The 24,710-nt window shown below is 40.8% G+C and overlaps 1 protein-coding gene across 9 annotated transcripts in view; it reads left to right on the top strand.

Moving 5' to 3' along the window:
• DYNC1I1 (dynein cytoplasmic 1 intermediate chain 1) overlaps window positions 1–24,710 on the top strand; it is a 194,532-nt gene that overhangs the window by 112,815 nt on the left and 57,007 nt on the right. For all 9 annotated transcript variants that reach the window (XM_056337761.1, XM_056337762.1, XM_056337768.1 and 6 more), the window contains 3 exons: window positions 2,431–2,593; window positions 3,762–3,861; window positions 8,822–8,947. In XM_056337761.1, coding sequence (XP_056193736.1) covers window positions 2,431–2,593; window positions 3,762–3,861; window positions 8,822–8,947 — 389 coding nt within the window. The remainder of the gene's footprint in view (window positions 1–2,430; window positions 2,594–3,761; window positions 3,862–8,821; window positions 8,948–24,710) is intronic.

Genomic DNA, 24,710 nt, shown 5'->3' with positions numbered 1-24,710 from the left:
GCCGAGTAAAAATTTATATTTCCAAGCTATAGAGAGGATTTGATTTAGCACATAATTTTTACCATTTGGAGCAGTGTAAAATGAGTTTTCCAGTTGCCTTTGCAGTTATTTTCTCCCCTTTTATGCCGTTTTGCTGCATTGTCATGCTTGTTGTCTTTGATTCTCGGAAAGCAATGCTTTAGTGGTGACAGTGGGATATTGCCTCATTACAGGCTTCCTTGCCAGATGAGTTCCCCTAGTGCCAATTACTATTCAGCAGTGAATGCTGCAATAGGTCAACCTGTACTTTTTGCTAGTCATTTCTTTTTTTTTCACATGCATTGCTTCTGTCTAAAGCACTTAGGGCAAATTGTGCTCCTGCCTTGGTAATTGGCGCTCTGCTACTCAGGGGGACCATGCAGGGGGACACAGATATTCTCTAGATGTGTGGAGCTCCACAGGGACCACTAACCTGGTGGCTGGAGGCATAGGGCCAAGGCCATAGAAGATCATCAAAGGCTGAAGTTTCTAACTTCTTAGCTGCTTTGTCTCCTGAGGGCCAAATTGCTCCTCCACCTTTTTCATTTTTCCTACCTTCTATATTTAGCCCAGGTGTAGTGCAGAGATTTTGTCTTTCAGAGCTAACGCTTTGGCCAGTTGAGGCAAACCTGAACATGGTGATAACAGCTTCTCCCAACCACAGGGACTGCTCTGAAAGCAAGTACACTGAAAACTAGGGGAGCTGAGTACTACAATAATGCCGACCATGTCACTACTCCTACCTGCTGTTGTGCCTTTCAGTCTGTCCTTGCCCTTGGGGCTGATGGTGGTGTCATACTTGGGCACCAGAGCTCACAAATCTAGTGTGAACCACAGGAAAATCAGATGGTGAGCGAGGGCTACATCTCCCTCATAGATGAAAGAAGCTGTGTGGCATGGGACAGCAACTGGAAAGTAATTTTGAACTGCAACTTTAAACTATGTCACTTGTTTAATTAAACATCAAGATAGGTATGACAGGGCTGGGAGTTAAACTTTGATGTATACTGGGTGTTCTCTGAGGCATCATGCTGAATTATCTTTTTTGGCTGCTGATGTTTTAACCCATTATGGCCTAGGGAGACTGCAAGGTCATTTTCACAAGTAAACACCTCAAATCTGTAGTGTAAAGCCAAATGCAGGAGACCTTTGATCGCCAGTTAAACTCTTAAGTATGACCCTCTGTAATCTTGCAATAAATCTGTTTATGATCTGCTGTTTGTGTACCCAATTATAAATCTGGAACAAAATTCTGTGTTAGCATGATTCCTATGATGTCGATAGAGTTCTCCATGCTGGGAATTTAGGGTAGTTGCAAGGTTGATTGGGTGTAACTGTGAAGATACTAATGGCATTTTTTGAAATATAGGTAATTCTAAATATAACTGAAATGATGGTTTAAAAGCATATATGGGCAAAGGCATAATTGATACACAGCAATGCTATAATATCAGTATGACCCTACTAGTCTAATTGAGAATAGAGTTTTGCACTGTAGCAATAGCAGCATCCCAATTTGCTTTCCCTCTGATGCTTACATTTGAGTTGGAATTTACCAGCAGGTCATTAAACTGATGGAGATGTAGCATTGGTGCATCCTGCAAAGACAGTATTTTTCAAGTGAAGGGTCATGCTGGAAATACTAGTTTGGAAGTAAACATTTAGCATCTCTGCGTACATGTAAAGAAGGAATTTCATCTCGTAGGAGCCAGGCTACCCTGCTTGGTGCCCAAGGTGGTTCCTACCTCCTCCTAGAGCAGCTTTGGCTACAGCTCAGTGGCATTTGTTGCTCGGCTCTTAGGACTGCTCTGCAAGGAATAAAATTGCCTTAAAGAAACTGGTGTTTAGCCCGTTGCTTTCGATTTTGTTGCCTCAGAGAATATCTTTGGTTATTTCATTGCTTCACAAAAGCTCTAAAGCAAAGACAGAAGTTATCAGTGACACCAGGATAAATGGGAAGAAGTGAAGGGAGAGATTATGTGAGCCCTTTTAATACAAAGAACTGTATTATGAGAAGATTATTTTATCTTGGGCTCCTCTGACAGGTCCCTTGTTACATAAGTGTTCTGCTTTTTCGAGTTAGGTATTGCCTAAATGCCAGTCACAGCCATTTCCTGAAGTAGGAACGTGGAGTTTATTTAATTTGTGGGGGTTAAGTATTTTCCATTTCAGAATAATAAACATATAAGATATAGGATCCCTTCTATGTAAATGCTACTTTCTGAGAATATACAGCAGTATGTTTAGATATACTAAAAAATTCTTAGTCATGATTTTAAGAGCAAAGCTTTGATTTTTGTCCTGACATTGCTACAGCGAGCTTTCATGTCAAAAGAAACCTACTGAAGATGTTGATTAATTGGGAAAGGGGTGAAATGTCATACTCTTAACTACATTTTTTCATTTTCCAAGCTCCTCCTAGAGAACTGACAGAAGAAGAAAAACAGCAAGTTCTCCATTCAGAAGAATTCCTGATATTTTTTGACCGGACGATACGTGTAATTGAGCGAGCCTTGGCTGAAGATTCAGACATCTTCTTTGACTACAGTGGCAGAGATGTAGAAGAGAAAGATGGGTCAGTTTGGGGGAGGGTTGCTTTTGTAAAATAAGCTTTATAAAAATAATTCCAATGCCAGGAAGCCTTAATTTTAAAACTAAATGAAACATTTTTATAGCTAAGAAAAAGTTAAAATCTGTCTGTGAAGGCCTGCGTCACTTTGTTAGCCAAAATTATTTTGTAAAATAGCTTCATGCTTTATTGGTCTGGGATTTTTTCTTTGTTGTATTATTCAGGTTGTTTAATTATTTTGTTTCATTTTGGGGATGCAATTTCAAATTCTGAAGAAATAATTGAAATAGATAAATGTGTGTATACACATGTAGATATGGGTGTGCATGTGTACATTCTAGTAGTGTACATCTGTGTGCTTATATCATCGTATTTTTACAAATTCAAATTACTGTTGTTTATATTCTACTACTGCCTCAGGTCTGTAATGGATCCCACTGTACTATGCATTGTGTGGATCAAAATTATGATCTCCCAAAGTGTTTGCAATCTAAATAAGACAAGAGGTGACAGGTTGTGTATTCAGCAATTGATAGGGGAGTAGAAGCAGCAAAACTTGTTAGTAGCAGAGAAAGCATTTACGTTTTAACAGCTGCATATCCATTGAAGCCTCATAGCAAATCAGTAGCTGTATTGCACTGAAGTTACTAACTGGAGGTTACTTTAGAGCATCGCCCTTGTGGACCAGCTAAATGCATCAGTGTGGCAGTGTTGGACCAGCACTGATCTTCAGCCCATCCTAACGGAGCCAAAAGGCATCTGCCCTCTCCATCGCTGGGAGGAGGTGCTGTATCTTTAAGATTTCAGGAGTCAAGAATAAGGGAGATTTTCATATAGCTTGGAGGTGAAGATTCAGAAAGGGGGAACGGAATGCCAGGGCCAGGTTCGGTCCTGAGAGGCAGAGGTGGCAGAGGTGGCCCCGGGGTGACCCAGAAGGGTCAGGAAAGCAGTGGGAAATTAAGAACGGTGGTTTTGTGAAACGAATGTAAAATTTGTTCCTTGGTGCAGATTCGTTATCAGCAAGACAGTCAGCAAGAGCAATTAAATCAAGGTGGCAGACTTGCCTAGGCTGGGCAGAGATGTAAGAAGAAGTAGTCAGGACCTTTTGCATTGCTTTTCACAGCATTTGAACCCTGGTACTTCAAAAACTGTCACTTTGTTTGAATTCACACAGAGATGTTCAAGCAGGAGCCAACCTTTCCTTTAACCGTCAGTTTTATGATGAGCACTGGTCAAAGCATCGTGTTGTCACCTGTATGGATTGGTCTCTTCAGGTAAGATGTGAAGCCAGGAGATATGTTTCCATATCCCTTCCAGCTTCTCCCTAAAAAAAAATGGCCAGCCTCAGTTTGCCCTTTGTTCTGTGGAGTATGATATTATATTTAGCTAACAGCAGGACCCTGAAGGAGTGAATACATGTTGCTCAGTAAAGAAGAGTAGTGGACAATAATGAAACTGAAATTTTTTGGTCTTCAAAACCAGGATGTTGTAATAGAACTATAGGTTAACAAACATACTAAGATGGAGTCTTTATTTTAGCTCCCTGTTCCACACCTTCAGCACATAGAAGTTTTTTAGGATAAAAGGTTTAAAATTAAACCAATTTAAAATAATTTTAAGTATGTAGCAATTGATTTAGTAAATAGTTTTACGTAATAATATCTAAAATAAAAAGAATAATGAGAAATAAATATTTTTTCTAATATACTAAAATTCAAGATGTGAAAGTATGAACAACTTGAAAAGACTGAAAAGCGGTCTTCTGAAAAATGCTTGGTCCTCTCTTCAAGCAATAGAAGAGGAGACCGCAGCTGGCCAGGGAGCACACTAGAGCAGCGTGCCTGGAATGTATCCAGTATCTGTGCACTGCAAAATATTGTCATATTGCAAAATAAAACTGACAATAGAGCTGCTTAAGCTTCCCAAAACCAATGCAACCACATCAGCAAAGCACAAAAACCAGGTTAATTAGTTGCTCCGTTAGAGAGCTGGTATTAGCACAGCACACATATCATCAGATGTCCTGTCGAATTCGTTCGGTCCCAGTTTTGCTCCAGCCGTCCTCATCCCCTCTGCTTCATCCCTGTTAGCCTGTTCTTAGGTTCCAGCCTGGAACAAAGCAGCTGGTTTCCCTGGGCAGGAAACCAGGGAGGCTCTGCTCCAAGGTCCACGGTACAGGTATTACTGAAACTGTTCCAGGAGGGCATAGACTTAGAAAATACTAATGCAAGCCAGTCTGCCTAGTTGGCCCCAAACCCAGCCTAAGGTGTGCCCTGGTGTGTCCAGAGCCATGTGATGCAGGCTGGTGTGGGTGGCAAAGATGCTATAGATGTAGCTGAGCCCAGTGCAAAGAACAAGGTTTGCTTAACCTAACCTTAGAAGTAGCTGCTCTTTCTGCACCATGTTAGATGTGCATGTGGATGTAGCCTGTGTTTAAGGTCAAGTACGTAAATGGTGTGTGCAGGTTGGAGAGAGGCAGTGGATAAGGAGCACAGTGACTCTCACATCCATCCTTCTCTCCTTCCCCTCGAAATAACAGCAGGGCTGCTTCCATCTCTCCAGGTACTTCTCAGGTAAGGTGGCAGCTTACATGGCAGGCAGCAGGGACAAAAGGAGTTGGAGGGTCCCACTGAGCATCCCTGGTAGGCTGTGCAGGTCTGGCTGTCTGACCAGGTGTGGTGCACAACAGCCAGCTGCAGAGAGGCTTCTTGTAATACCCAGATCATGCCCTGTGTGTGAAATGAAGGATTTATCCCTTTGCTTTCATACAAAATATCAGCTTAACTACAGGTATGCACTGGTGTGATGTGGGTGGCCTTTGAGCACATATGGATTTCCACAGAAATCAAATATAAGCCTGAGGAAACACTTATCTTAGGTTGTTCACTTGTTCAGGGGCTGGAAATTACATGGAATTCTTATCTGATATTTTCCTAACAGGCAGTTCTTACTGTATTCCCAAGGCAGCAAGAAAAAAAGCCGCCTCAGAAGAGCACTGCCAAATGTAATTGCTCAGCCCCTGGGGCTCGAAGGCATGTTCTCCTTCCCACCTCTTTGTTCCAGGGTGGCCCCTCCTGCCTTCCTCCTCCGTTAACTCCTCATGCGCAGCTCCCTGGCACCCCAGCCAGGCTTGTCCATGCCGGGGAGCTTCTGTGTGCCGTTCTACCTTCTGTGTGCTGCTCTACACTAGCTTGGGAGGAGGGATTTGCCTCCTCTCTTGCTTGCTTTGAGGTGTATCATGTAGCAGGAGCTGGAGCCGGACAGAGGTATTTCACCAAACCACTAGCTCCGCTTCTCACCCATGCTCCAGGACATGGCAGTGTCCAGTATGCCAAAGTACTTGAATAATCATGGGAACTGCAGAACACATTGCTCAATTTTCTGCGATAAAACTGTTGCTGCAAAACAGCCTGGAGGCAAATTGAAGCTTAATCAAACAAAGGACCTTGATGCATTGATTAAACAAGTTATTCTGTTCCCAGTCACATGTAAAATACTGTCCCAAACATGTGGGATCATTCATACCATTAAAGCTAAACCACTAGACCCTTGATTCTTTTGCAGAGGAAGGGGAAAACAGCTTAGATGCTTCATCAAGGATCTAAGGGAAAGGCCCAACAGACTGAGTGTAAACACAGAGAGACAGTGGAATCACCTTGCTCTGTCCATGAGGTAGCATAGCTGATCCAAAGCCAAGAAAACCAAAGTCTTATGGATACTGCCGTGTCTCACTTGACTTTCAGGCAGCAGCCTAGAATGCTGTTTCCCACAGCACCATTTCCACATCGTTTTCAGTTGCAGTCACAGGACAGCTGGGCACCTGGTGAGGACTGAAATTCTGTAAAACGCAAGTAGGTTGAGTGAAGCAGTGAGTGGGCAATGCCAGCATGGATTTTAGGGTGCTGCACTTAGCTCTGTTTTTTCCAGAGTCAAATAGCCTCACAATGGTGTTGCCCAGCTAGGTATGACCCCAGCATCTGTGTAAACTTGAAACTGTATTTCCAGTCAGATGCATAAAACGTGATTGCAAAACCTACGTATAGACCAGCAAGATTTGAGTCAGTGTTTGTTTATGGCCAGACATGCTGCCAACCAGAACATGCTTGCTAAACTTTCCAGGAACATGAACCAACCCCAAAGCACCTCTAAATTGATGCTTCAGACCTGGTCACATGCCCTAGCTGGCTGCAGTCATGCCAGTGGAAGGGCTTGTTACTCCTGCCTGCCAGGGTATCATCTGGCCCCTCACAACTGCAGGCTCAGCTGCTCGTGTGAATGGTACCTCATGTGTTCAGCCAAAATGAGATGCCCTGACAAGAGTCTACTGCATATGCTGTTTACTTGGACCTGGGCCAATGTGGGATGAGAAGGTTCAAAGAAGCTGAGCACACTGTTCAGAAACGGTTGTAATCTGTCATGGGAGAGAGAAGAGGGGGGTGAGATGGATGAGACCAGTGGAGGGCAGGCTGATGTAGCTGTCCAGAGAAGTGTCTCAGGTGTGGGGTTAAACCACCCTCAGGTCTCCCTCAGTTCTTGGGGGGGGAGGAGAGGTGTTTGGTCTGCTGCATGCTCTAAATCCCATGCAAGTGATCTGGGTGCTAAACTGCCCTTACAAGCTGGGCCAGCAGCCAAGGTCTGTCAGGATGTAGGTACAACCCCGTCAGAGCTGCCCCCAAATGGGAAAGAGGCGGCTGTGGGGACCATGTGTTGTTGCTGGTTTTCCCACACATGGGTCCAGGCTCATTTGGAACTATGAGCTTGAATATAAAAATCATCAGCTCCATGATGTCTTATCCATGGAAGTGTACACAAAGTGGGAAGGAACAGCTGCTGAAGGCAGAAGTTAAAGCTGTGTGCGTTATTTCTTCCAAATGGATTTTGAAAGCAGAGAGGCTCAAATCCCAATAATAATGATATAAAGGTGGTGGGGTTATTTTTATTGTTAAAATATCTGGTGTGGACCAAATTCACAGCTCCCAATAGCACTATTGGCAGTTTCTTTGTCCCACTTCCTTTACATCTACCAGCTGCACTGTTCCCCTGTAAAGTGGTGAATGGTTTGGCAGGAATTTACCTGGGAAAGACAAAAAATGACAATGATTTGCAGAGGTCATTGAGAAATTCTCAGGGAAAGCATTCCTAGTTTACAAGAGCAGTGTGTGGGTTCTACAAACCTTGGGCTGCTGTTTTGCCGGTCTGCAGAAGCCATGTGCTTTTCTCTGGATGTGCCGTAAGGGCTACTGCCTTACTTTGACTGTTTAGAGGGAAGGACAGAGGCTACCAGAGGTGCCTAATGTCAAATGTGTGAGAGTGGAGAACTGCTAATGTATAGGCAAAAAGTACTTGATGTTTTGTGGGCAAATTGTTACTTCTTATGGTGTTTTAAAATGATACAAGGACATCAACAGAATGTGAAAATCTGATTTTTCATATATGATCTTATTTGGTTGTGGATATATGTGTATATATATATAAACAGAGCAAATCCATGTGTGTATTGCATATCTACTTCTATAAAACAGTGTATAATGGGCGTACAAGAAAAAATGAATCTGATTTTAGAGTGCTCATTACATCAATCTTACTGAGTCAGTGGAATTCAAGGTCACCCTGTGCTTTACAAGATGACTTCAGCATCTTGCAAAATTCAGCTTCTGTGAAGAAAATGTTTTGTTTGCTATTTGAATCATCAAGAAGAGCTTTCGAGTTGATTCTACGCATAAGTGAATAGGAAAAGTGCATAATGAAATAAGAAAGAATAGTTTTCAGGGAAAGCTGAAAAACCTGTGAATTTCAGAATAAAAGCAAGTCAACACTATGGTCATAGTGCTTTTATTATCAAAATCAATTAAGACAACAGTTTGTCCCTGAAGAAATGGTTAAACAATTACGTTAGAATGACTCAAGCTTTCAGATTTTTCCTCTTCCTTGCTTTGCATTCCCTTTATGAATATGCTGCTGGTTGTCTTTTCTGAGGATTGCCTGCAGAAATTAATGTTGCCTTAGTGGTATCTGAGAATAACTGATAGAGAGCAAGGAGCAGGGGCTTTAAGGATGTCAGGGACAAGTAAAATATAAAACTAAACTGAAGCTGAATGCTATGATTGGACTAGTGTATATTATAATTAAAAGCAGATATTGTGCATTTAGTGTAGATTATTTCTGTCTCATCTGATTTTGCATAGATTCATCATCATCCATCTTATTTAATTTTCTTTTTCTTTTTCTTTCTAGTACCCTGAGTTGATGGTTGCATCTTATAACAATAATGAAGATGCTCCACATGAGCCTGATGGGGTAGCATTGGTATGGAACATGAAGTTCAAGAAAACCACACCAGAATATGTTTTCCATTGTCAGGTAAGACTGAGGAAGCCATTAATTTCATGCTAGACAAAACAAAGTTTACTACATGGGGCATCTTCCCACTGTTTATATAAAGAGGCTGAGGTTAAAAATAGGCATTTTTGGAAAAGGTGCATGTGGCAGTGCAATGTTTTTAGAAGGCAGCCAGCCTTCTCAAACAATACCGAAAGCCTGTCAGGGCTGGATGTCATTCTTTGTCTGTTTGAAACAGTCCCTAGGAGATTTAGTTTATAAAGCCCTTGCACTTATGAAGTAACTGTGGTGTACCACTTCCTCTTCCAAGCAGCAACATATGCTTTCCCACCCACGTTAGCTTCCTCACATCCTCTGCACTCCAAGCTGCCTACCCTTGCCTTGGTTCTGCTCAATATCATGTCTTGCCTTTAAAATTGGGAAGTACACTTTGCGTTTCTGGACATGCATCTTACTTACAGACTGATAAAAACAATCTTGATTACAAAGACTACTCCACCAATTTCTGGTTGACTGTCCTTCAGGTTAGCACAACAGTGCTTCGCTTCACTCAGTGCTACTTTGTGACCATGCTATTTTAGAAGTTTATGGACAGTTACAAAATAGTTGTGTGTTTATTTCCATAGGTCTGTTTACTCTTCTTTTGTCACCGCTTTGATGTGTGAAATGGCATAGCCTCATATTGACAGAAATGTTCTGCTCGTTGGCTCTGTCTCCATCAAACTGTCCAAACTGTGGAACAGGGCTTGGGCCAAATTCCCAACCTATTCATTAATGGCCTTCTGTGGTAATTAAATACAGGATAGTGGTATTCAAAAAGCCATATGGAAAAGTTTCAGCAAGTAAAGCTTAACAATCAGAGATTAGTAAAATGCAGATTATTCTGCGGTAAAAATTGCTTCTCTTGGAAGGATATGTATTACCTGGCTAATTGTGTAAGCTAAGTGTCATTTTACATTCAAGGACCAAACATCTTTTTGAACTAAGTCTATGTTTGGACTTGGGTACATTATCAGATATAACATAGTGGGAGGGAGTTGCTGGAATTGAAGTTACTGCTTCAACCCGATTAAGTAACCTTTAATTCTGGGCATGTTTTTCTAATTTGCTATACTGAAAAACAACTTCACAAGGAGGCTAGGCCTGCACAACAGATATGCCATACAGATTTATATACATGTATATGTATGTGTGTGTGTATTACCTTTGAAATGAGAACTTTTATTTTTCTGGATATCATATTCTGCAGACTGGTGTGTTCTTTCAGACTGCTTAAGATCTTATTTCAGACCCCATGTTCAAATACTTCTAGAATGTACATGCAGCTTAATATTTTAAACAAAATATTCAAGCGAAGAAGTTGCTCATTGCATTTTCAGGAAGAATAATCCTTAAACTAGATAGATTTTGCAATCTCATAACCAGATTCAGGGTAGCCCTTCTGAGTACACAGAGGGCAAGTTGCCTACAGACATAACAATCTGCTCCATTCATTAAAAATTCTATCTAGTTTTAAAAGTAGTACACTTAAACGGGGGAGGTATGACTTGTTAAATTGAAAGCACTGAGACAGGCTGTACACCCACCCTATTAGAAAAACACACATGGGACAGAGTGGTGGCCAGAGATTTGGCCTGGCTGAGCTTTTGTCTAATTCTCTCATTTGTTTAGATGTCCCCCTTTTTAGAACTGGAACCTTGAAACCTGTAAATTGAGAGACACATGGCACTGCGCTTTCATGTGCATGCTGGATTCATCATCTTCCAGTTAGATGAAAGAAATCCTTCTATCCATGGGAAATACTTATATTCTTGGTCAAACTGTCCACAGATAAATTGCATTACAAGTCTGTTATGATTTGCAACCACGTTTGAACCACCAATGTAGGACTTCTGACATGCAGAATATCTTCTGCATCTCAAATCGAATGGGGATACCCACGTGAGATTAAATGGGGAAGCAAAAAGGATAAGACTTGGTCTCCTGAACACAGGTTTTGTTCTAACTTTGGAAAATAAGGAAAAAAAAATATCTTAGCTCAGAGTCTGGAATTCAGTTCTGTAGATCATAATGTTATTCTGTTAGTGGAAACCAACTGTATTACTAGTCAGCCCCCCCATCATTTACATTACCATTTTGCAAAAGAAACATTCCTGTGTTTAGTCCTGATTTAGTCATTTCTTTAGGTCTTCTGTGAGACAGGCCCAATTTTCTTCTGCAATACATGGTGTTATAAGAGTCCAGCCCAGCAGCTAGAGATGAGCACCCACCTTATCATTACAGCTAGGTTGCCCAGATATGACACACACAGTACTTTGAGTGTGTTTTCCCAATAGACCCCTATTTTCCTATCCAAAGACTTTCCATAAAAATGTGATCTTAATAAATACTGTGTGGTGCTGACTAATATACCTTTTGCCTTTCAATTTTGGGGCTGACAAAGTGAGATACAAGCAAGTAGAAACTCATTTCCGATGTGACTGTCAAGGAACTCATGCAAGCCACTTTTGAAAAGTCAAATCAGTGAATAGGTTTATGAAGCCATTTCTGAGGAACTTCTAAGAAATTCCACCTCAGGAGTTCTGATAACATCAATAGAAATAGGTATATGAAGCACCTCTGGACAGCTAAAATGCCGGCTGAACTTCAGCAGGTAAAACCTCAGATACCTCTTGTGCACATTTGGCAAATCCTTGAAGCTAGGACCCATAATGTTTTTCCCTTTCCTGGTATATTATACAGATCTAAGTGAGATGATTACCAAGGAAGTTCTGAATTTTCTTTACCTCTTTTTATGACTTTTTGTAATCTTACATAGGATTATTGAAATTGTCATAATCAGAACAGGCTTTCCCAACACCTTTGCTGAAAGTTGCTAGAACCCAGGGGCTTCAACTAAAGTTGTCTACCAGTCACGGCAGACAATGATGCAAAAATCTATCAGCAATTATGTTTTTTCCTAACTCCAACCAGCAAAACATTTAAGTCCCCAAATGTGAGGGATGATGTATTCTGTAAATATTAAATTCTTGCCCAATTTTAAGTCATATTAGGTTGTTAGCTCATTAATACAGTGTAGGTGGTAGTACATTTCATAGCTTTACAATATGTAGTGCTGCAAATACTGGGTTCAATTTTAGTTAATATGCATTAAGGGAAAAATTACTATCAGCCAAGTGGGCTTGTTTACTCATTAATTCATGTGAAGTGCCATGTGATCTGTCAAATCCTTTCTAAACAAAACAGTCCTACTGGCTTCTACTCTCTCCTCCTGTGGAATATTTCTTTTCTTCTGCTTGTTATATTTTTGCCCTTCTTTGGCTTTTTATAATTCTACTTTACCCAGTGATGTGCTGACAGGATTTTAGCTGGGACTCCCACAGATTTTTTCCTCTATAGCTCATCATACATCTCTTTTACCACAAGGTTAGAAATGGGAAAACAAGGAAAAGTCCAAGAAGGATTGGGCAATTTGTTCATTTGTTTTCCTATGCAAGCAAAAAAATGTTGTCTCAGAATCAAAATCAAACTGGACGGGTGATAAAATTTGCCAAAGAAATGAACATTCAATGTTTTCCTTAGGTAGTGAGGAATAAACTGAGCTGCAGTTAATACTACAGAGTGCAGACTGGGAATGTCTTTATAGGAAAGAGTCAGGGATGTTCTCTTTCCCCACGCTGGAGCATCACAAACTCTTGGTGCAATCCAGTGCATTCCAAAGGCAAAACACGAGCCTTTCAGAAGTTCTTTATGAGGCCCTGCAGATGAGTCATCCCTGGTTGGGTTGGGTTGGCAGTGTCCAGAGAAGGAATGAATTCCAGCAATGACATGGAAATCATATTGACTCTCCCCTGGTTTGGTGGAAGAATTTTAAGCGGTGGTTCACACTGCTTCTCTCAGCTACTGTTGTTGGTCTGCATTTAGGTGAGGGTGGCAAAAATGAAAATAGTATGGCACAGTTAATGATATAACTCAACATGAGCTCAATCCTATATCAGTTTATGCAATGCACGGGGCTGGCCTTGTATGTGAACATTCCTGTGCTGTTGATTGATAGAGTAGTGTCAATGGTACTTCTCAGTCTTTAGAAAGTGCTTATATGTCCATAATGTGTTTTTTCACTGAATAAATAAAATCTACATTATCCATTGATTATGAGGATTATTTGTAATGCAATGCCCACTGTTTATGTGCTGCTGGTCATGTCTGCCCATGAAGTTGTTTCTGTTTCCTGGTGGTCTGATCTAAGCTTTCTAAGTCAAAATGACCTGAAGGATTACCTGAAACTTTGCACCAACATATCTGGTTGAGTGAGGTAAATGAGAACTCAGACTGTGTTTGTATTAAATTGGCTAGTTGAAGTCTAAACTATTGTATCCTTGCTTTCAGCAGAGCCTGTTATGGGTACAGCACTGCTCTTACACCAGATCTTATAGCTTTTGGGTTAGAACTGAGCTGCAGAGACAGAATTCACAAGGGAAAGAAATAATCAGTGCATCTAAGGGACTTCAGGATATTACAAACCATTTCCTTTCTTCTGGAACTAAGAGGGCTTATTAAAGTTGGTTGAGGTATCTGGATCGTAGCTTCAAACATCCATCATTTCAGGAGAGAAGGGGTGGGGCAAGACAGCTAAAGATACTAGTTTCATGCAAATAAACCGATCTGAATGTTACTTTCTGATTTGGAGGACTCTGCATTGTGTTTGGAAAGTCTGACAAATTCTGCTTTACTACACCCAATCTAATGATAGCAACAACAAAAAGATGACTACATTGGCTGCATTTTGATTTATTATAGATTATTTCCTGATCTATTCATTTCCTCTTTCTCAGCTATGTTATTTCCAAATGTCTCAAAAGGGCAGTGAGAAGTACAAATCTGACACTTAGAAGTAACTCCATTCAGCATATTTTTAAGGAAGGAGAGCACATGTGAAGTAGCTTTCATTTGAGGAAGCAATAACCCTTTAAGAGTTCTTTCAAGGAGTCAGATCAACTTCTGGCATAATCACAAAAAGATTTTAGCAGTATATCACTTTTAATAGCTGCAGCTATTTTTGTCCTTTTCCTAAAATGCCATGCAGTCAGATTTACTTCGTTCATTCCATCTCTTTGCTAAACTGTCAGTTTTTTGTGGGATATGGGACTTGTGTTTTCTATTTTAATTTCAAGAAAAGCTGTCCATGCTTGGAAAATATTGGTGGATTGGGTACAGAAATCAGCCACTCAGCCACACCACAAAATGTTTCATTCTCCCCTAGCTTTTTTGTAGTGGCTTCTATACACTGCCATTAAGTTATGTGTTTGACCACTCTTCATTGCTTATCCTGGTGTGGTCTTTCCCTTTTCAGCTAAATAGATGGAGTCAGAAATACATATCTTAGAATTAGATGCACTGAGGTAAGTGAAGGGCTATATTTAGTGGCTGATGTTGGCCAGAGTTGCCTTTTTTTTTTTTTTTCCTGATTTGGTCCCTTTGTTGTTGTCTGCTCTTTCAAAATCAACATAAATTCCTTCAGATGTGCTTTTTGCTCCAGCAGCCTGTCTTCTAAAGGTGCTGAGCGCCCAAATCCACGAGACTGGTGTGCAGAGCCAGCTGAGGTAACAGCATGAATGACTAATATCCTCCTTTTCCTCCAGTCCTTGAGTTTTCTTCTCTGTGGAAGCCAGACCAGAGCTTAGTCCTTCCAGAACTTTAAGAGAAAAGAAATACTACAACAAGTTCAATTGTTAAGAAAGTATGGTTGGAATGCTTAAAAAATAAAGAAAACTTTCTCTGATAATTATATTGGCACTTTTCAACAAAGACTTGCTCACTTTGTTGCTGCTATCTAAGTTTCAAGTAAGGATTCAGCCCTTCAGAGCTGTAAAAGAAATGACAGACCCTAAACTCCCGCCAAGCTTCCCAGAATTTCCTAAGTAAAATCAATCTTAACAACCAGCAGCATGTCCAGTCCCAGAGCTGACTTGTCTGGTTCCTCAGTTTCTAGTGAGAGCAAGCACCTGTGGTCAGTCTTTAAAGTGCTGCAAATCTCAGAGAAGACATGTGGCTCTGAGCTGACTGCAAATTTTCCAAAAAAAAAAAACCAAAACCCTCCTTTGGAAGAGAAAGTCTTTTCCAACCTCAATTATCCTGTGACCCTATGATCCTAAACGTGAATCAGATTCTGCCCGTTTTCATAATAGTTTTCTGGTAAGGAGCCTCTGCATGTCTGCCTGTGAAGGTGCTGAGGCAGCTGCCATGCTGGGAATGCCCCAGTACCCAGGGACCCCAATTTGCTGCAGAATTTGTGTAACACATACACATGTTGTAAAATTGAGTAAAGTAGCACTCTTCAGAGAGGAAGAGGTTGTTTTACTTTCATTTCTATTTTGTTTCCTCCTACGCATCATTGGGAGAATGGTCTCTGTGGAGCTGCGCGGAGCTCTGCTGTGCCTGTTCACTTGGACACTTTGTGGCTATTACCATTTGCACACTGCAATAATTCATGCAGATGCATAGGTGTGCCATTTTTTAATTAAAATTTGGGGGAATTTCTAACTATGCTACTGGGGGAGGAGAACAGCTTCAGCTACAGCTTGTGATAGAAGGACATATTCATTCTGGTTTTATTTTAAAGCTTTTTTCTTCTGTTGTGCTTGTTCAGACTGTAACGTAAAAACACACAGCGAAACACAGAGCAGTTTGCGCTGTGGGGATTTCAGTAAACAGGAGCCTATGTCTTGTCTCTCAGGCTTTTGGTTTAGGTTCTTCTTCCTGTTCTCAGCTGATACTACTAGCTGTCTTTTTTTGCTCCTTATATTGGAGTCCACACCATTTCTAGCCTTGGGTGATTAAAAATAACTTTCATTTGCCTAAAATTAGTGCTCCAGTACTTGTGGAGAGATTGTGAGTCAGTGGAAGTTACACCCACCCATCCCAAGGCTGAATGTAGTATCTGGAAAATGGTTGTTGATGTCTTAGGCAAGAGGAGGGACCTGCATCCACCAGATTTGTGGAAGGAACCAAAGAGGACCAAATATACAAAAGGCAGAATCTCCTGTCTCCCAGATACTACTGAACTCAGAAGCATCAGGGGGGGATGAGAGAAAAGGCACTGAAAATGAGAAAATGTATAGTCCATCTTGGGTTCCACAATGTCCTAGCCAGTCCTGAGATCCCCAGTGTGAAATGCCCCAAATCTTGCTTTACTGCTGAAATGCCACAGCAGTTAACGTGGAATCTGCTAATATCTGCTGCTCAAGAAGTATGCCATGTTTTTCCACATAGCCTTCCAGTCCTAAAATCTCTTAAAACTGACTTTATTTCTACACAAAATCAGATCATGGTATTTTTCATACCGAGAGTGGGAGAAGGAAACCTTCTTCCAGGCAAGGTCGGAGAGAAACTATGCATTTTTATTTAGACTATTCAATGTCAATTGGATTCACAAAGTTGTATGCCTTCCCTTGGGTTTACCTGTACCTTTCCCAACCCTTGGCAAAGCTGCTTTTTGCGTGTTGACTTGGATCTATTGTTATCTTGTGCAGAACCCTGACAAGCAACACACCCACCAAAGCCAATGTATACATTATAATAGCACAACTGTATGCCATGTCCCATCAGTCTGCGAAATGACTGCTGATACAAAAGGTGGGTGCAGTTTCCCTATTAGTAATAAAGTTCTGAATTACTTGAGGACTGTGTTTATACATAAAAGTCTGCTAGCAATGGAATATTCGTTTGCTTAGAGCATTGCTTAACATAGATTATCTTCCTCATTTGAAACTGTGATTTTGAATCAAAGAATTAGGAAGTGACAAATTTGCTTGTCTTGGATAGAAAATTTTAGGCGGTTCCTGCTTCCAGTCTGTTTTTGGAGGGTGTAGATTATCACGTCCTTAAATGATATGCTGTCACTACTAGTAATAGCATTGTGCTTTTTGTAGGTGTTAAAATAGTGATTCGTAATGAATCTGTGCTTAAAGATGGTGTTTGTCTTCTAAAAGTTCACATACTCTTCCTTTCAAACCAAATATAAAGAATATGTTGAGCATTTGATAAGGCAGGCATTCTCTTTTTTCTTTTTTATTAAGCTTTTTTGTTTCACTTACAGCTTGCAATATACCTTTCTAAGTTACTGGCATCTAATATGCAATATGCAAATAATGCAATTTGGAGAAAACCTAACCTTTGAATCTGCAGAGTTACACATGCAGTATTTTTAAACTTTAGCTAGCTAAGGAAAAAAAGAAAAGATCTCAGTCAAAAACTATATTTCATAAGAGAAAATTATAGTGATATTGATGGTTTGCCAAAACCTCAAGCAGTGACAAAATCCACAGTGTTCTGAAAGAGATGCCTTTGCAAAACCATTCCTTTGCAGATGGCTTAGATTATTGATACTTATAAACACATGACATTATTCATTCAACTCAGAATTTTTAAAAACTCTGTTGATAAAAAATGCAAATTTGCCACACTATCTGAAAATGGCAGAGAAAAAAATCACCAAATCCTGCAATTGCTCCTGAGGGGGTTTTATAGTTTAGTAGTTGTTGATTTGGTTACATTTCAACATGACCCAGTATAAAATATTTTAACAAAAAGGGAGGAAGGAAGGGAAAAAAGAACATAACTTTCTTTTGTTGATGTGAACTTTACGTTTTATAGTTCTCCTTGTACATCTGAAACTCCCAGTGCTGAAAGGTTTTGGGGTGAACAAGAAATGCAGGATCAGATGTGAAATCAATAAGTCACTGGGATCCTTCCATAGAATTTATTTCCATAAAGGATATAAAATACCATGGAATTCCCTAGCTACACTGCAAATGATGGATAAACAGCCATAGGCATGACTTTTCTGTTTGGGTTATGTAACTGTTCTCTGTGCAAGCTACTCGCAATGGAGAGTGCATTTGGTCCAAATTCGAGAAAATTGTTTCACCTCATGATTTTTGTCTCTGTGGGAGCTCTATGTGAGGAGTGAAGCCTCTTTCTGTATTACCTGGCACAAAATATAAAACAGTTACTCTTCTAAAGTGCTGTAAAAAGCCCCAGAAACCGAGGAATCCATCATTACAGCCTGGGATACAACTGTCCTCTGCCTAAGGTCTAAAATCAACAGTTTTCCGCCCTCTGCCCCCACGGCTGGATGACTGACAAGTACTTCCCTGAAAAGAACTTTTGTATACCAGCAACATTGATTTAACGATGATTAACGCTCCCTGCTTCCCACAACGGGAAAGCAGAAGCATGTGCTGACTGGCTGAGATACCGATATTATCCTTGGAAGATGCTTCATGTGGGGCAGAGTCTTCTGGAAAGCTGCGAAAAGGGGAGTCTCTATCAGTGCCCTCAGAGACTGCCCAGTGATTCTTATTGTACAAGCTCTACTCCACATAATGGTATCGTATCTGCTGTCACTATAATGCTGATTATAAGAAGAGAGCCTTTGTTAGTAATAAGTGTCCATATGAAGTAATTTCTAGTGGTTTGCAAAAATTTCGCAATCCATTATATAGCCATAATAACAGAATACGAATTGTGACAAATCACATAGGTTTAACTTTCACAAAGCAGATCTGTCTGGTGAACTTTTATTAAAACAGGATTGCCTTTATCATTAAAAGTATCAGAGAAGAAAAGCTGAAGTACATTTATTTTAGCATGAGTTGACAAGCAAATGTCCTATGTGCAGGAAGCAACATGCTTTTAAAAACTTATACATCTCATATCAGAGAGATCAGCGTGTTTTCATTATCTCTACAACAAAATGTGCCAGGGTGCATTAGGATCTACGATTAATTCATTCCGATTGCTCTTATAACAACGTTCAGTATTTTGTGGCTAAGATAAATATTGATTGCACTCCACCTCCATACTGCTCATGAACATACACTGAATCACCAGTCATTTCATGGGGTGCAGAACATGCTCAACATTTGCTGTCTCATGTTTACATCTGTAAGTAGATAGACTAAGCCCAGTTTGGACTGAGTTAACAATGTATAGGAGTTGTGCATAATTGTTGTTTGCCAGGAGTTGTCTGGGGTAAATCCATTCTTCCTGGCAGGATAGCAATGCATGATAGAATGTCCCATCACTGGTGAGATGGATGACCCAGGCAAGCTGGTTTTTGACCAAGATGTAGTCCTCTGTTACTCCAGGAGTTGGTAAATGTAAGCTGGCATAACTATGCTGCTTTATTGTAACTAAGACTTTGATCCTTAGAATGGGAAAACGCTTATCTCCCTCCTTCCTCCTCTACAAGACTATTCATGAAAAAAATAGCAGAACCTTGCAGGTGAGGAAAGCAGGATGTGGAATTTCAGGAAACCAAGGTTTGTTTGGAGAAAGTGGGTTTAAAAATTGGGTCTGTAATGGGACATAGCCATCTATTCCTGCATGGCCTTAGCTGCTCCTTCATGCTCTGTGAGTGCAGAGCCAGGCTACGCATGTCAGAATTTGCACAGTAATTTACTGTAGGAGACGTGAACAGTGCAAAGCTAACTAGTGTTTCTGCCCTTATTCTTAAATACAGACTTGCCTGTGGTATCTTCTGCATTTCCACTAGATAGCTGTTTATCTGTGCCACTCAGTCTCTCAATCCTCGTATCTATGTGCAATGTTTAATTAATTTTCAATTATTTCCAATTATGTAGTGACACTACTTATAAATGATACAACAGTGAAGGTGATGGATTTGGGCAAATATAATAGCCTGTCAGTCTTCACTAGAAGCTACAATTAAATCAAAAAGATAAGAAAATATTACTGTAATTATTTTGACAGTGAACTGATAGAAGTTTACCCAAGTGACACAGACTACAGAGTACAAAATGCCAATTGCTCAGAAACAAGTAAAATAAGATATACTGTTGTCCCTTTGCTCCCTATCCTTAACTTGGAAAACCAAGTGACCTATCTCCTGGAGCAGGCAGAGCTCCATTCAAAGACTTGTAGGGTCTGATACCTAAAGAGGGGTCCAGTACATAGAGATTCATTAAGTTCTGGGCTCCCCAGTCTAAGAGAGCATACTGGACATGCTGGAGCAAGTCCAGCAAAGAGCCTCTTAAGATCATTTAGGAACCAGATCATCTCTGATACAAGGCTGAGAGAGCTGGGAGCCTGGAGAAGGCTCAGGGGGATCTTATCAATGTGTATAAATATCTGATGGGGAGTAAAGAGGATGGAGCCAGGCTCTTCTCAGTGGCACCCAGTGACAGAACAAGAGGCAATGAGCATAAACTAAAATACAGGAAATTACAGTTAATAAACATAAGAAAAAACTCTCTTACTGTGAGGGTGACTGACTACTGGCACAAGTTGCCCAGAGAGGTCATGGGGTCTCCATCCATGGAGATACTCAAAACCCAACTACACACAGTCATGAGCAATCTGCTCCAGCTGACCCTGCTCCGAGCAAGGGTTTGGACTAGACAATCTCTAGATGTGCCTCCCAAACTTGGCAATTTTGTGAGTCTATCTGACATTTCATAGTCCTTTTCCCTCCCCTGTCTCTGAGGTTATGCAGAAGTCGGCTGGGCTGTGACTGCTTTTAATTCCCAGGACCAGCTGAACGTCAGGGCATCCTTCTTTCCTTCCTGAAAGGAGGTCACTGGCTCTCAGAAGTCCTGAATCAAGAAATCGACTGTTTAGGAAAGCACTTACCAATTTGCTTGGCTATGAGGAGGCTTTTCAGTCACTGAAGCTGAAGTCATGGAGAACTTGGAAGAATTAACTACAATTAAGATCATGGACTTTTGAGAAAAGATAGAGTTAAGTACACAAATAAGTTCTTTCTGCAGCTGGGGCTTTAAAGTGGTCTTGGTCTGATCTTCTGACCGTGCCTGGGTTCTCATGGCCTGTGCATTTACTGAGGGGTTTGGACTGAGTGCTACACTTGAGATTTAGCTGCAGCTCTCTTATAAGCCGCTGTGACTACTATGTGAAATTTCACAGGCTGAGTTGTAGATAATTGTTCCTGCAGCATCTGTACTGGCTTCTAATTCATTTGTGGCTTCACATAGTTTGATTGATCAAATGTGTGGTTTGGGAAACTGCTGCCATAGAAACCACCAAGCTACCATCACAGCTCAAGAACAACTCGTGTCTCTATTCCTGTTCTCCAAGTCTGGAATTTGCTATCTCTGTGTGCTCAAATATTTCCATAACTTGCCGTCAAGTGATCATCTCTTGTGCTTTCTCTGTGAGGAGAAGAGTCCAGGACACCAAGATACCAGGCAAGCCCAGACTGTGTGTCAATCTCTGGGGGATCTCTTCTGCTTTTGCATGGTGCTAGATAAGAACCACCCTGGACAGGGGTGCTTGAGCCTTGCTCTAGTCCAGGTTGTGGTTCCAGCAGAAAGCAGACTGCCTGGAGAAGAGGTGTGCAGCAACAAGAAGCTTAAGTCCTTAGACCAGTGGCTGGGGCACTTTGTGAGTGTGGGGCTGAGCTGCGAAGACTATATCTGTATTTAATATTAGATAATATTAGAGAAGATGCAGAAGTAATTCAGGCAAAGTGACCAGAACTCATGGACTTGTCACTCCCAGCCACATTCCCCAGGCGTTTGCTAGATAGAAGAAGTGGCTTTACCTTCGTAGATGCTTTTGCCTGGAGTTGTCTAACTGCAACGCTTAGAGACGGCTTTATTTTGTGTGGTGTTTTGAGTATGTGCTTCTCAAGATCTATATTTCATTTTGCAGTGCTTGAACTATTCTCCCCCCTAAAAAAACCTGTAGGAATGCAGAGAGATATAGTGATGACTATATTGACCAAAACAGTATAAATTGAACTTTTCCTCTTTTGTTTCACTATGGACTCTCTATTCTGCCATCCACGTGCATGGATAATAATGCATGGAAATGTAATCAGTGCTTTAAGGCTATGCAGATGAAGATGACTTTTGAAAACTTGTCCTACACTAAATACTCTATATTTTTCAGGACATTCTGGCACTGAATGCTGCAATCTCTGCCCTGCTCACCAAAATGAGTGCTAAAGAGAAAGAAAAGGATTAGGGAAGCATCATTTTTCATTCTTTATTAGATTATCAGCGTGTAGTTACTGTAGATTTAATATATACACAGCTGATCATACATAGGGTATAGTTTTCAAGACTTAGTGCATAACATTAGCGGTATTTGCTACAGCAATTTTTGGTGTCTTAATTAAACTGTCCCTAAAATTGTCTAAAGACTGTGTCCTTAAGCATACTTCTTTAGTCTCTGTAGGGAATGGAGAATGAAGCATCTCAATGGAGCTGAAAAGTTGAATGTAAAATCTTTTGGTTTTCTTCGGTTATTGTCCCTTCAGGAATTACTGTAGACTGATCATTGCAACTTATCGTACTGATTTTCTGAGCCCAGATGAAACCCAAACACAACTAAGCTAACATGCAGATTGCATGACCACTTCCACGAGAGGGTGGTCACAATACAGCCAGACGGAGGTTGTGGTTTAGTTAAGGTGCTTTATTTGGGGTAGCTATCTGTGTTAAAGAGCCCTTTAATATTAGAAATCCAGTTCACTAAACCCTTCTCTGACAAAAAAAAAAAAAAAAAAAAAGAGGAGTGACAATTGCAACCTGATACTATTTGCTGTTGAAAGGAAAACTATATACATTCCCCACAGCAAACAGTGTGCAAGCTCAAAATAGAAGACTCCCATCTTGCCCTGAATTAGCAATGAAATACAGGTGGGAATTTATTGTTGCTGAATCTGAATTTTGGCTGCTGGCAGACCCAAACTGTTAAAACATTAACTTATGTTCCAATGATTTTGAGCTAGATTTACAAATGTGGTTAGGTGTCTGAAGATGAAGAGAAAGGCAGGCAATGGGATTTGCCAGTGCCCTTAGCAACACCTAAATACCTTTGTCTCACCAGCCAGCTGGTGTGTGGATAGACACCTTTTGTGTCTGAAATGCTTTTTAAAACAGAAGTTAGTGACTAAATATAAATGTGTGCAGAACTTTAAGGAGGTTTCATTGCTAGAATTATTCAGCTGCAATTCACCAAAGATTTTAACTTCCAAAATCTCCTTGGCATTTCTGTGTATGAAAACAGCAACCACTAGTTAACAGAATCAAAAGCATCAGTAGAAACACACCAGTCAACTTCTGTTTTGTCATGTACCATGTAGGTGATGACTGACTTCTAGAGGATTTGTGGTAGTTGATAAGGACATTCTGCCACCAGCCTCGTATTTTTAGAAAGCCACTGAACACTCTTCAGTTTAAGAACTGCTTCTTACCTATTGGCATTTCTGACCACTACACCAAGCAAGTTTTTCATGTAATGTTATTATTTGATCAGTTCTAGAGGCCTTCACCAGACTGGGATGCCTTTGAAAGGAATTTGTTAACAAACCCATTGTAACAAAGCAATTTCTGTCCCAAAGAACTTGCAGCTATAGCTATAGGGGGTGGTGGGCAGGGACACCATTACCCATGCCCTGAGCTGGCTGCATGTATAGCAGCTCTGGTCCAGAAGCCTTTGGCTCATGCTGTGCTGAAACTACTGAGCTGCATGCAAGTGGAGTGGCAGAATGCCATGCTCAAGCTGACACTTACCATGTGCTCCAAGTTCTGGCAAGCCTGTGGCATGAGTGGGGATGGCAGAGGTCTCTGTGTCCCATCCGCAGGCATATGCCCTAAGGCTCCAGGTCTGCAGCGGCAGTGCAGACCCATCACTTCAGGCTTGTGAATAATTTATTCAAAACTATTAAGAGTGCTCTTGTATAACTGTTAGAGTATCATGATCTAAATAAAACAGACAAACCAAGGAAGTGTTTGCTTTTCCAACATGCAGGCATGCAGACATTAAGGATTTGATGGATTTGACCCAGCAATTTGACAAGCAGCCAGGTTCTAATCAGAGAAAACAGGCCAATTCAGGTACTTAGCACATAAGCAGTTAGGTGGAAAGAAAACTTGATGTGCTGTTGTTATGAAATTTCTCCTTATTTCTCCAGGCTTTAATTCTCTCATCATCAGTCTAACAAAGAAAGTATGATGTCCAGCAAAGGCTGTATTCTTAGGCTTGAATGTATGTGTAGTAATTCAAGGTTACCAAATTGATCGGTTGTTGCATCATGGATAAAGGCAGGCAGGATCTCCCCGTATGGCACTTGAGAAGTATCATGTTTATCTGCTTTTGCAATACAGCAAGCAGTTTTGTTGCTTTTCTGAGTCATCACACCACCACTGAATAAATAATATCACCAAATGCACTTTTCAAAAGGGCTGAAGTGCAGATTCCCTTTTGGCAAGGCAGCTTGCGGACTTTGTTCCAATTATTTAGGTCTTGTAGTTACACAGGCTGAACCTGCAGTTACAGAGTTACAGAGATGAAAGCAGAGAGCTTCAGCTTTCTTACCTGCTTAAAACAAAGGCATGAGGCTGGATATTGCCTTTCTGATTCTGCTGCAATGCTTGGTTGTTAACACTGAGGTTGTATGTCAGTTACCTACCCTCTAAACTTGGCTAAGAAAGAGCTGCATTTCCTGACATACTCTTTTCCTTCTTTTTAAGGACTTAGTACTTTTTCAATAAAATTAAATTTAATTTGTGGCTGCATTTTAGCTCCATTGGTTTGATGGTATAAGTGGAGCAATACCAGCTTTGGATTTAGAGCAGTCGTGTGGCTGAGTCTCTCTGTGCAGCTTTCATGTGGTCGGGTGAGACATTCTTAAAATCCCCAAACATTTTTGAAGATCCTAAACTGGAGACATTCACAATTCTTCCCTCCCTTTCTACCATTAATCCTTCATGTTTTAACAAGCACTGAAGTTAAT

This window comes from Falco biarmicus, chromosome 4 (assembly GCF_023638135.1).
Source record: "Falco biarmicus isolate bFalBia1 chromosome 4, bFalBia1.pri, whole genome shotgun sequence".
NCBI classification, from domain to species: Eukaryota; Metazoa; Chordata; class Aves; order Falconiformes; family Falconidae; genus Falco; species Falco biarmicus.
Note: the sequence above shows the minus strand (reverse complement) of the source record. Positions and strands in the feature narration are given on the sequence as shown.